Source organism: Eubalaena glacialis, chromosome 4 (assembly GCF_028564815.1).
Source record: "Eubalaena glacialis isolate mEubGla1 chromosome 4, mEubGla1.1.hap2.+ XY, whole genome shotgun sequence".
NCBI classification, from domain to species: domain Eukaryota; kingdom Metazoa; phylum Chordata; class Mammalia; order Artiodactyla; family Balaenidae; genus Eubalaena; species Eubalaena glacialis.
This window is the reverse complement of record NC_083719.1, coordinates 77,548,449-77,561,355: the sequence shown is the minus strand read 5'-3', so window position 1 is coordinate 77,561,355 and position 12,907 is coordinate 77,548,449. Positions and strand designations below refer to the sequence as shown.

Below are 12,907 nucleotides of genomic sequence, written 5' to 3'. Positions count from 1 at the left end.
AATGGAGAAAAGACAGCCTCTTCAATAAGTGGTGCTGGGAAAACTGGACAGCTACATGTAAAAGAATGAAATTAGAACACTCCCTAACATCATACACAAAAATAAACTTAAAATGGATTAAAGACCTAAATATAAGGCCAGATACTATAAAACTCTTAGAGGAAAACATAGGCAGAACACTCTATGACATAAATCACAACAAGATCCTTTTTGACCCACCTCCTAGAGAAATGGAAATAAAAACAAAAATAAACAAATGGGACCTAATGAAACTTAAAAGCTTTTGCACAGCAAAGGAAAACATAAACAAGATGAAAAGATAACCCTCAGAATGGGAGAAAATATTTGCAAATGAAGCAACTGACAAAGGATAAAAAAATCTCCAAAATTTACAAGCAGCTCATGCAGCTCAATATCAAAAAAACAAACAACCCAATCCAAAAATGGGCAGAAGACCTAAATAGACATTTCTCCAAAGAAGATATACAGATTGCCAACAAACACATGAAAGAACGCTCAACATCACTAATGATTAGAGAAATGCAAATCAAAACTACAATGAGGTATCACCTCACACCAGTCAGAATGGCCATCATCAAAAAATCTACAAACAATAAATGCTGGAGAGGGTGTGGAGAAAAAGGAACCCTCTTGCACTGTTGGTGGGAATGTAAATTGATACAGCCACTATGGAGAACAGTATGGAGGTTCCTTAAAAAACTAAAAATAGAACTACCATACGACCCAGCAATCCCACTACTGGGCATATACCTGAGAAAACCATAATTCAAAAAGAGTCATGTATCACAATGTTCATTGCAGAGCTATTTACAACAGCCAGGACATGGAAGCAACCTAAGTGTCCATCGACAGATGAATGGATAAAGAAGATGTGGCACAGATATTCAATGGAATATTACTCAGCCATAAAAGGAAACGAAATTGAACTATCTGTAGTGAGGTGGATGGACCTAGAGTCTGTCATAAAGAGTCAAGTAAGTCAGAAAGAGAAAAACAAATACTGTATGCTAACACATATATATGGAATCTAAAAAAAAAAAGAAGAACCTACGGGCAGGACAGGAATAAAGACACAGACGTAGAGAACGGACTTGACACGGGGAGGGGGAAGGGTAAGCTGGGACGGAGTGAGAGAGTGGCATGGACTTATATATACTACCAAATGTAAAATAGATAGCTAATGGGAAGCAGCCGCATAGCACAGGGAGATCAGCTCGGTGCTTTGTGACCACCTAGAGGGGTGGGATAGGGAGGGTAGGAGGGAGACGCAAGAGGGAGGAGATATGGGGATATATGTATATGTATAGCTGATTCACTTTGTTATAAAGCAGAAACTAACACACCATTGTAAAGCAATTATACTCCAATAAAGACGTTAAAAAAAAAATAACAATCCACTAGGACTAAGTACAAAAAATCAGAATGCTAGATTTACGCACATGAAGTAAAACATAAATAAAATACCATATACACGAAAATAAAATAAAATTATGCCATAGCTTTATTACCTAATAGTTTCAAAAATTAACACTATGCATTAGATGCAAGAGCATCAATGTGAGTAAGGAAGCTTCAGAGGATTTTCTGTGACCCAGTTAGATAATGCAGGATTGTTCAGTGATTTAGATTGTATTGATAATACCCTGTGAATTCTGTGGAGTTCCATATATTTTATCCATATCTCAAACTTCATATATATTTTTCAACTTTATCCATTCTTTGGACAGTACTGCATATATATAGTGTGCATGTGAGGGGAACAAGGGGGGCGGAGGGGTATGCCTCCACAAAAAGATAGTGTGTATTATAAGATGATGTTAACATGGTAAGGAATATATGTGCAATTCATGTATTTTGTTCATATCAATTAAAAATTCAGGATAAACCTTTCCAGTTTTGAAATGTTTACTTTTGGACTACAGTTAATAATATTTATATTTAGAATTAGGGCCAAAAGTAATTTCTTATGGACCCTACTCCTTAAAACTTTGCGCCTTGATATTTTAAAAATAATTTTTCAAAGTTACTGTGTGAATAGTGGTATAAGAAAAATATCATTATGTACCTTAATACCATTGCTAAATATGCATAAGTGGCTTCCTTCTCACATTCTGGTTAACTATTAATCATTATTTGTCCTTTCATGTGGCCTTTGGTATGTATTCCTAGGATGTAATAAAGCTAGACTAAGAAAACAGACAGCTAGATATGGCTAACAAGTCCAAAAACTGTTGGGCTATGAAAGTCTGCACTTTGAAATATGAGTCCAAACCAGGGTTTGAATCAATCAGCTGTGACAGAGCTTTTATCCTGTTAGAAAATTCTGGAGAAGTGTCACAGCAATGCCCTTTTGTAGAGAGCTTCTTCTCACCAGTACACCGCCATGCCCCAGCAAAGCCTCTCCCAATTCCCTACACCCTCACAACCTGCGTATTTCCTACAAGTATATTCTGCGTAACAAGAATTGCAGAATTTTTAGATATGAATACTTTACTGAGAGTGGGATGGACAGAGCCTTTTTAGAGGAAGATTTAAAAACCAAAAGAAAAAAAAAAAGGCAAACTATGGGGATATAAACAGCAAAGGCAAAAATCTTGAACTTAGTGGAGGATGTAAGAGGAGGGAGAAGTGAATTGGGACACAGATCAAGAAAATGTGAAAGCTTCCCAGCAGAGCTCTATGCTAATTTCCAAATCCCAAACCACAAAACCCATTCAGTTCCAGCTGTATCTGTTACAGTATTCAAGCTCAAAGTATATAAGTACAACAGAGTATATAAATACAATAAAGAAAGAGGACAAAGTCAGATGAATGGGATGAACAAACTAAACTTAAGTGGGACCAATATCAAGCAGCCATTTAACTCTGTGAGAACAAATCAAAAGTAACTGCTCTCTGCATTCCAAATAGTTCAAAATTCCAGAGTTACTGGAGACATGTAGAAAGAAAAAGGAGACATTTAAGGGAAAATGTCATGAGGAAATGGGTTTTGGCTTCATTAACTCTGTGGTACTGAGGATATAAATCTATAATTTTATTTTTAATACAAATCAGAGCTTCAAACCCTGCCCAAGAAAAGTGTGCATATATTATCTCATTGCTTTTTATGGAATATTTTTGGTAAACAGGAAAAGATCTAGAAATAAAATGATAATATAACAAAAAAGGGTGGGTTTGAGAGAGACATACTAAACAATAAGCTACATATAATGAATTTGAAGCACATTTATTTAAAAAGTGCCAAGTATATATGGCAAAGATCCAGAGTGAGGCTGCGGATATACAGAAGAAAACTAGGGAGAGAAGCGCAACTATCTCACTCTAACTCCAAGAAAACAATGCCACATTTCTTCTCAAACTGTCTCAAAGAGAAAATGCTCCACTGGTTTCTAGAAATATGAAGGAAATCAAATTCTCCCACCCCTTGTAAATCAGTTCCAGGATTTCCTCTAGGCAGTTATGCAACACGAGGCTTGGAGCCACATTTGGGGAATGGAACTCATCTTTTGAAAAATAATCTTAATTTTTACAGCAAAACAACAATTTTATTCTACTTGGTTGTGAGGCTGCAATACAGCATCTGCTAAGTACTAACACGGCTGCCTCTATGTACTTTATTTGTGTGGAGATCTTGAATGATGTGTGGTAAAACTTTACTTTTGCTTCATTTAAGCAATACACGGCTATACTAAAGTTGTGATAAACACTTTATTATTATCATAGCTACCGCTTATTGATTACTTACTACATGCCCATCTGGATGCTAAGAACTTTACACATACTAACTCATTTATTCTTCAGCACAGCTCTGGGAGGCAGGGATTATTATGTTTATTTTACACACAGAGAAAATAACGCTATGAGAGGATGAGTGACTTTACCCAGGAACACAGCCACTAACTCGCAAGGTGAGGATCTGAAATCAGGTCCTTCTGATATCAAAACCTGTGCTCTATCTGCTCTGCTATGTTTAATATTCTGATTCAGTACATGTCAAATACCAGCTGATGAATACAATCAACTTTCATATCTCTGACGGACTTTTACTTCCCACCAAGAGAAGAAAAGCACCTTATAAAGAGTAGCTCTACAAATGTATTCTACTATGTCTGAAGACCACTATAACCCAGAAAACTGTGCCTGGTTACAAACTCAATGTCTTAAAAAAGTCCAGAGTCTAACCAAACAAAAGGTGATTAGCATAATGAAACATAACAATAAACTTAAGACCAAAAAAATCCAGACTGTGAAGGCTTATTTCAATCGATTTGGAAGATTTCATTTACTACAATCCATGGGATCACAAGTATTGCTTTTGCTAAACTAACAACATAAAAAGGAAAGAGTTCACTGCTCAAAGAAAAAGCAGGAAAGGTTATCCTAACATCCTAATTCAGCTTATTTTATTTTCCCTACATTTATTTACTCTGTTCACTCAACATTTGTTCAACTGAGTGTAGAACCAATTAGTTTTTAGACTGTAAGATTTTTCACAATGAAATGACCAAAGTAAAAGAAGGGGTTCATTTGCTTGCATGGACTCCAGCCAGTAAGTTCTCTACCAATGCTTCCTATGATCAGCATCATCACTGTCATAATTAGGAATTTAATAGCATCCCTGTTATTGAAAAAGCCCATTTTTCGTTTATTTTAGGCTATTAAATTTACTTTAGCTGAAAATTTATTTGGGCAAGTGATCTTTTCTTTCAGTAATATGGAAATTTGCATAAGAAATGTTTTTATGTACATTCTATACATTTCTTTGGAAAGGTGTATTAGTTCCCTATAGTCCCTAATTCGGTTTTCTTAAAGTGCAGTTTAAATGTAAATCTCACATAATGATATCTGTATTTTTTTAGACATTAAACTTTCTTCTGTTATAAAATATAATACTTAGCTGCAATATAACTTTTATACTAGTAAAGAATCAGAAACTTTCAAGTAAGATTACATGAAAACATTCAAAACATGATGCTATTGTGTACTGAAAACATTTATACATGTCAGAGAGTAGATTTCTTCTTTTATCACTCAAGAATTAGACTAGCATTTATCAACTTCATTACGATTTCTTTTAATTATAGCAAATTTTAAAGCTTTTTCAAGTCCCAAAACAGTATTAGCAATATTTCTGATTTACCGGTCACTAAAAAGAAATGGCTAAATATATCAAAAATATCTGCATTATTAAAATTAAAAACACTAATTAAATTTTTTCAAAGGTGGATAGTGCTATAAAAGAATCATTTAAAATTAATTCTGTCCCTGTCTTTCCCGCCCCCTTTCCAGGGGTCCTATTTCTGAGCTGCCCCAGTGAAATGTATTTTTGCTGTGTTGAGCTTTCAGAGATCTTTATTTTTAGAACACTAATAGTTTATATCACCCACAGGGTAGGCATGAAAAAACATTGCTGTCTGCTGGTGAAACTTAGTGACCTCGTCCCTTGGGGTTGGGACATTCAGTCAGCTGTCTACTAAGGGACAACCCAGAGTCGTGAAGTGTACCCGTTAAGTGCTTCACATTCCCACTGGGGCTTTTTCCCTTCTAAGAGTGTTCTCTGACTAGGCTGCCCCTGCCCAATGAAACGAAGGACCAAAGATTTTCCCCCAAATGTTTAAAAACTCTCCCCAGGTGACCCGGACATCCACATTCCTGAAAGGGGAAAAGGGGGGGAGGAGAAAAAAAAAGAGAGAAAGAAAGAAAAGGAAAGCTCCATCAGCCTCTGCACAGAGCAGCTGCGGGCCCTTACCCAGACGGGACAGTCGTGGACCACTAGCTTGACATTCCCAAACGCGCTGGCCTGATACTCGGTGAACACGGGACGCGCGACCGTACTGGTCGCGTTCAGCAACAAGCTGCTTTCGTCCCCTGAGACCAGCGGGCTTCTCCCCAGGTAAGTGCGGATGAGCCCCGACGGCCGATTGTCCTGGTGAAACGCGTCCCCCTCGTTCCCCAGCGCCACGATGTGAATGGACCTACACGGCAGAGACGGGGGCGAGGGGGAGAAAAGGCGCGTGGTCAGCGCGAGGCTCCCTTTCATCCCAACAGGAAGTGCGGGGGTCAGCGCGCGGCAGGAATGGGCACGAGCCCCTCGCCCAGGGGCGCACGGCACGCGCTGGGGTAGAGACAATGGCAGGACCGCGACGCATACATACATGATCTCAAATCCAAGGGCAGGGCGGCGACTCGGAGAAAAGCGGCTCCTCACGGCTTCTAGGAGCCCGACGGCGGCGTATCCACCCGCAATCAGCTCATGCCGGGCCGCGTCCCCCTTAGCGCGCCTCCCCCGCGGCGCGGCCGACGCAGAGCGGGCCCGCGCGAGCCAGCGAGCGAGCGAGCCACGGGGGCCGGGGGCGTGCGAGTCTGGCCGTGTGCGCGCGGCCAGCCAGTCAGGAAGTGCCAGGGAACATCCCAGCCGGCCGCGCCACTCCCGCCTCCCCGGCGGCCGCCGAGCGTTGCCGGGCGCCGTAGCCCCGCTCCGCCGTGCGCCCTCGGCTGGGCAGCAGTCGCCTCCTCCGGCTGCTGCTGCTGCTGCCGCGGCTGCTCCTCCTCCTTCTGGCCCAGAGAGGGTAGGAGAAAAGCCGGGCCTCCGCCCCCTCGGCGGGCCGGGCGGGCGGGCGGGCGAGCGGGCGGGAGCAGCACGTGCCGGCCTTGGGGGTCGGGAGGACGAGGGGGCCGCGCTCCCCGCTGAGGCCCCGGAGCCCCGGCGGCGGCGGCGGCTGGGTACAAAGGAGCGGCCCGCGCGCGGGGCGCCGCGGAATATAAATTAATAAATACGACGCCGCAGCCCGAGAGCTCCCGATCGCCAATCCGCCTGCAGCAAGTTTGTTCAACTCGACAGGCTGTAACCAGAGCCGGGGAAAGGGGAGGGTGGGTCGGTGAGGCCCCTGCTCCCTAAAGACTGGAAAAAAAAGAGGTGAGGGAAGCCAGCTTCCCTGGGAGTCCAGCTCGCTGGCCGCTCCAGCAGCCCCAATTTTTTTTTTTTTTTTCCCCTCTTGGCCTTGACCAAAAAGTGTTTTAGCAAGTCTGCCGCTTTGTCATTTGTCAACATGTAGTACAGCTGTTTTCTAGAATCATACTTGTGAGGAAAAAAATAAAGGCAACATTCATCCTGGTGCAGAAAGGGTTCTTTGTTCACGCAGCAATTAATTCGCTAATATCGCTTCAGAAGGATTATTTACTACTTCAAGCTATATTCGGCATCTTTTACCAAAAACTGCAGGGTTTTTTGCTTTTTTTTTTTAAGTGTTGAGGTTCTCATTATGATAGTTTTAGACACCAGTTACGCGGGAGGTGTTTGTGTTTACATGCTCAATGCTAGTTTACGTGGAGATTTTTCTGTGCACATTATGGCCACGTGTTTAATAATACCTCCTCAGACCAGCTGAAAAAATAACGATCATGCTAACGCACGGATACTTTAGATTCTTTCATGATAACGCCCTGAAGTAAAGGCTATGAATGTCCCCAAAGGGCCTCAAACTGCCTCAATGCAAATGAACACTGGAATCCACTAATTCCAAGAAGGGCCAGAGTTTACTCTGGGGCTCTGCTTCTCCATAAACATGAAAATTCTTAAAAGTGCTCTGTGTTGAAAGAGTTCTTGTTTATCCCTTTATTTATTTATTTATTTTGCCCTACTTGAAAATGTTGCTGTTTCTTTTCTCAACCGAGCTATTTTGAGGGTATGAAACAGGAGGTGCTGAGTAGGACAGTGAAAAGCCTAGGGTAAGAGCCCTTTGGAATGTAAACAACTTTTTATTATGGGCCCTTGGTTGCTCAACTGAAAGTAGTTTGATAGTTTCTCATGCTCAAATAGGGTATAATGGGGGGCATTCTTTATGTTGTCACTGATTTTTTTAAAATCTAATTTCCTTTGCACTCAGTATAGTTTCTCTTTTAGTCTCTAGAACCTAAAACATCCTGAAATCTTTGAGTGTACAGGATCACCTTTTCTCTGGGGTCATCAATCCCCTCCAGTAACCACAAGTCAAAGACAAAGACACTAGAATGGGTGAATGAATAAAGAAAAATGTGGTATATACATATGATGAAATATTATTCGGCCTTAAAAAAGGGGGAAATCTTGTCATATGTTACAACATGAATGAATCTCCAGGGCAATAAGCTAGTCATAGAAAGGCAAAGACTGCTTATTCCACTTACATGAGGTATCTAAGGCAGTCAAACTCTTAGAAAGCAGAATGCTGGTTTTAAGGGGCTGAGGGGAGAGGAAAATGGGGAGTTCTGTGGGTATAAAGTTTCCGTTTTGTAAGATGAAAAAGTTAAAAGATCTGTTGCAAACAAGGTGCATATAGTAATGTATACTTTTAAACGGTGAAGATGGTAAAGTTTGTGTTTTATGTGTTTTACCACTATATATATATATATAGAGAGAGAGAGAGAGAGAGAGAGAGTTAGAGTTGCTGGGAAGTGGAAGGAAGGGAGACAGTGTTCATTTTTTCCTCAGTTATTGAGTATGTGAGCCAGGTCTGTGCTGTTAGGCATGGGAGATACTAAGATACATAAGACTCTGTCCTCACCCTTGAGAAGCTAAATCTATTCAATATTATTAATGGTCACTGTGTTGTGAATATTAATGCATCCAATCCTTTGGAAAACATACTTGTTCCTTAAAAATTATAATACAGGCTTATGCGTTCAGTAATAGAGGTAGGAACAAAGTACACGGATAAAGTTCAGTGAACATTAAGAAGAGATATGTGCCTTGTGTGTCATCAGAGAGACGTTCATGGAGGAAGTAACCATTGTGTTACGTCTTAGAAGATGAAGAGAAGCTTGCTAGATTTGGAGGAATCAGTGGTTAGAAGTATTGGTGGAAAGAATGGACAGACATATACAAATCACATGCAGAGGGAGAGATGTGGAAGATCGTGGCTGATTCAGGGAACAGCAAGAGCTAAAATTAGTGCTGGTGTTCTGATTCCTTTATAACAGCAGGCAGAAAAGAGAGTGGTAGAGGCTTCCCAAGGGATTTCCAAAGTCAGACCTGGTGATACTCAAGTTATAGCTTTGGAATCCCTAGACCAACCTCTGTTTATATGACAAAGCCTGTCTAGATGCTCACCAAACCCCTTTCCTCTTCCGGAACCCATAGATAAAGTACATTTCCCAAAGTTTTGGCATGTAGATAGGGCCATGTGATTAGTTCTCACTAGTGAAATATGATCCCTGCTGAGCAGTTAAGAGAAGGTGGACCTTCTCCATTTTTTTTCATCCATCCATCTACCAACTGGATGAAGCCAGGTCAACCTTGAAGCCATGTGTTGATCTGCAGCTTAGAAGAAGCCTGAGTCTCTGAATGACTAGTTATAGCAGAGCCTCCTCACAGCATGCCTTGTACTGTGATATGAGTGAGAAAATAGATCTTTATTGAGTTAAGCCAGACATTTTGGGGTCAATTATTACAGCAGCTAGTATTACGTATCTTGGCTAATACAATGTCACAGATGGTCCATTTCTTGATATCTTAAAGATTCTTTTCATAATTATCTTAAGACTACTTTTTAAATAATTCCCTTTTATGTACAATTTTTATTTGGTTTATATATTTGTAGTTTCCCTCATTAGTAGCATTAAGTGTTTGTTTGTCTGTTTGTTTGCACTTTTACCAGGATGTAACAAATTGGATTATCATATGTCCTCCAACTTCAAGGTCACTGCAGAACACACAAGGAAGGTCCTCCAGCCCAAACAGTATGTTTTTCTATTTTCCTGGCTGGAATGCCACTGTTTCATATTCATTCTGATAGATGTTCTTATCCCCAGATAAAATGTAGCCACATAGGAGCGTAAGATACAGAAGTTGACCCCTGAAATTCCAGAAAAGATATTTGAACTTTTATCTTCAAACACATATATTTTTCCCCCCCCCCAAAAAAAAAGAGGGAAAGAAATTAAGCCCTACTAATATTTAATGTGAGGATTGGTAGTGGCACCCCAAACTTGATCCATTAAGTGGGCAGGCACTCAGGGTGTTCTGGGGAGAGGGTGGTAGCACAGCAGTTCACCGTGTGGGGAGGGGAGGACTCTCTCCTTTGTTCACTTTTAACATATTGCCACATGTTGCAGTTTCTGTATCTAACTAAATGGATTTATAGATCATATTTAAGTAAACTATTATAGCATGGATCAGTGGAGACAGTGTTAATAATGCAAGAACAGGCAAACACAATGGGCTGAGCTGACATTTCTGGCACCCTTTTGGAGCCACACTGCAAGATGAAAAACTAATGACTAATTAGATCTGACAAGAAGTTGGCAGTGATTGTTAAAATTATTTTTAAAACTGTTTTAAGTATGAATTTATATTTACTTTTACTAACATCTTCACCCAAATTATGTATTACAGATAATGATGTTCTGAACCGATCACAATTAGCTAACCACTTAAAAAGTAGACATCCAAACTCATAAAGCTCAACAATATTTCTAAAATATTTAAGGAGTGTACGATTCAAGCCAATACTTTAAAGAAAATTCACCAATTATAAATGCTATGAAGCCTTTTCTGAGCTTCCTTAAAAATAAAAAGTCAAAAAGCAACATACCATTGGGAAAATAGTTTTCTTCTTGTGAAGATAAAAATGTTTGAAATAACACATGGAACACAGATGGAAAAAAAACTGCATTCCTTTGACAGCAAATACCTTGAGAATATGCATATAAAACATTGCTAAAGACCTAATGACACAAGTATTGGAACATGTTACACAATGTGGGAAGTTTACTATAATGTTAAATGGAAAGCACAGATGTTTTTAATATGTCTCACGTTATGGTATTGGATAGATTCTGTTTCAGTGCGGTATTTACTAGATTGTGTTTCAATAATGAGATACATTTTAAAGTGACAATTCTGTGAGCCGCCAAAGGAAAGCTATAGTAGAGAAGATATTTTTTCTCTAATACATCTTTCGATGGTATTTTCAACAATTGACTTAAAAAAATAAAAACTATGTTTTATGCAAAACTTGTGTAAGTGTAACCACCGATGGATGAGTTACTTAGACTAAAAAAAATTTTTTTAAAGGAAGGATTCCAAGCTAAGATTACAGGGAGAGCAACCACATGAAATTCATTTGAGGTATATCTCATAAGCAGTTATTCTAGCAAAGAAGCTGGAGCCAGAAACTGAGGTTAATTTTGTGAAAAGAAAACTTGTATAACAGTTTTTAAAATTTTTCTTCACTGTGAAATATAATACATACAGAAAAGTGCATAATACCTATGCACATAGTTAATAAATAATTATAAAATAAACATTCCTAAGCAATCTCCTAGGCCAGAAGATAGAACATTATCACCACTCATGCAAGGGTGCACACACCCAAACACTGCCCCCCCCCACACACACACACAGGTGCCCCTCCTCAGTTACAGTATTCTTCTTTTTCTTAGAGATAACCATGAGCCTGACTTTTGTGATGATTATTTATTTATTTTTCCTTACAGTTTTGCTACCTATATGTGCATTCCTGAGCTAATATTTTGTTTTTTCCTCTCTTTGAACTTTATATAAGTGGCATCACACTCTACTTACTCTTTTGCGTCTTGTTTCTTGTACTCATCATCATTTGTAAGATTCATTTATGTTGATGTAGCTGTGGTTGGTTCCTTTCATTCCTTTTTATTGCTGAATAGCATCCAGTGGATACATAAATTATCATTTTCTTATCCATCCCATTTTATTTTATTTATTTTTAAATATATTTTATTTATTTATTTATTTGGTTGTGTCAGGTCTCAGTTGCGGCACACGGACTTCTCTCTAGTTGTGGTGCATGGGCTCTCTAGTTGTGGCGCATGTGGGCTGTAGAGCGCGCAGGCTTAGTTGCCCCTCGGCATGTGGGATCTTAGTTCCCCGACAAGGGATGGAACCCACTTCTCCTGCGTTGGAAGGTGGACTCTTAGCCAGTGGACCACCAGAGGAGTCCTTATCCATCCCATTTTAGATGCACATGTGGATTATTTCTAGTTTTTGCCTATTACAAACAAAGCCACTAGGACCACTCTTGTTTTAAAATATAATATCTTGGTGGGTATGCTAGATCACAGGGCATGTGTATGTCCAACTTTGGTAGATAGTACCCAACTGATTTCAAAAGTGGTTTTTTTTTTGTTTTTTTTTTTTTTTAGTATTTGGCTTTGTTTATTTTCTTTATAGTATATCTGCCTTCTGCTTTGTTAATGTCTACCTTTTATTATTTATTTCAGTTTTATTTGCCTTTCATTTTACAGCTTTTTTTTTTAATTAATTAATTTATTTATTTTTATTTATGGCTGTGTTGGGTCTTCGTTTCTGTGCGAGGGCTTTCTCTAGTTGTGGCAAGTGGGGGCCACTCTTCATCGCGGTGCGCAGGCCTCTCACCATCGCGGCCTCTCCTGTTGCGGAGCACAGGCTCCAGACGCGCAGGCTCAGTAATTGTGGCTCACGGGCCCAGTTGCTCCGCGGCATGTGGGATCTTCCCAGACCAGGGCTCGAACCCGTGTGCCCTGCATTGGCAGGCAGACTCTCAACCACTGCGCCACCAGGGAAGCCCCTCAAAAGTGGTTTTAAGTATTACACTCCCAATAGCAGGGCATGAGAATTCTCCCTATATTTCTTAACATACTTAAATAATACTTAGTATATGCCAGATATCATATTAAGTGCTTTATAAATATTGACTTTTTAAATTCGCAAATAACCCTATTGAGTTGGTTCTATTACTATCCTAATTTACAGGAGAGAAAATTGTGGCACAGAGAGGCTCAGTAATTTGCCCACAGCTATACAAGTAGTGAGAATCCAGGAGCTGGGATTCTTAGACAATTGGCTCCAGGGTCTATGCCCTTACCCACTATGCTATGTTTGTTTGTTTTA

The 12,907-nt window shown here is 39.9% G+C and overlaps 2 protein-coding genes across 5 annotated transcripts in view; one reads left to right on the top strand and one right to left on the bottom strand.

Annotated features, from left to right (window-relative positions):
- Positions 1 to 6,820, bottom strand: part of RHOBTB3 (Rho related BTB domain containing 3) — a 56,226-nt gene extending 49,406 nt beyond the window's left edge. The window contains exons 1-2 of the mRNA XM_061189460.1: positions 6,177 to 6,820; positions 5,771 to 5,996 (exon numbers count right to left, since the gene is read on the bottom strand). Coding sequence (XP_061045443.1) covers positions 5,771 to 5,996; positions 6,177 to 6,178 — 228 coding nt within the window. The 5' untranslated portion in view covers positions 6,179 to 6,820. The remainder of the gene's footprint in view (positions 1 to 5,770; positions 5,997 to 6,176) is intronic.
- Positions 5,620 to 12,907, top strand: part of SPATA9 (spermatogenesis associated 9) — a 78,021-nt gene continuing 70,733 nt past the window's right edge. For 2 of the 4 annotated variants that reach the window (XR_009700820.1, XR_009700823.1), the window contains exon 1: positions 5,620 to 5,914. The gene's annotated coding sequence lies outside the window, so the exon portion shown is untranslated. Of the gene's footprint in view, positions 5,915 to 6,377; positions 6,591 to 9,678; positions 9,739 to 12,907 lie in introns of those variants that run through there. The other 2 variants (XR_009700822.1, XR_009700821.1) reach the window with 2 other exon arrangements.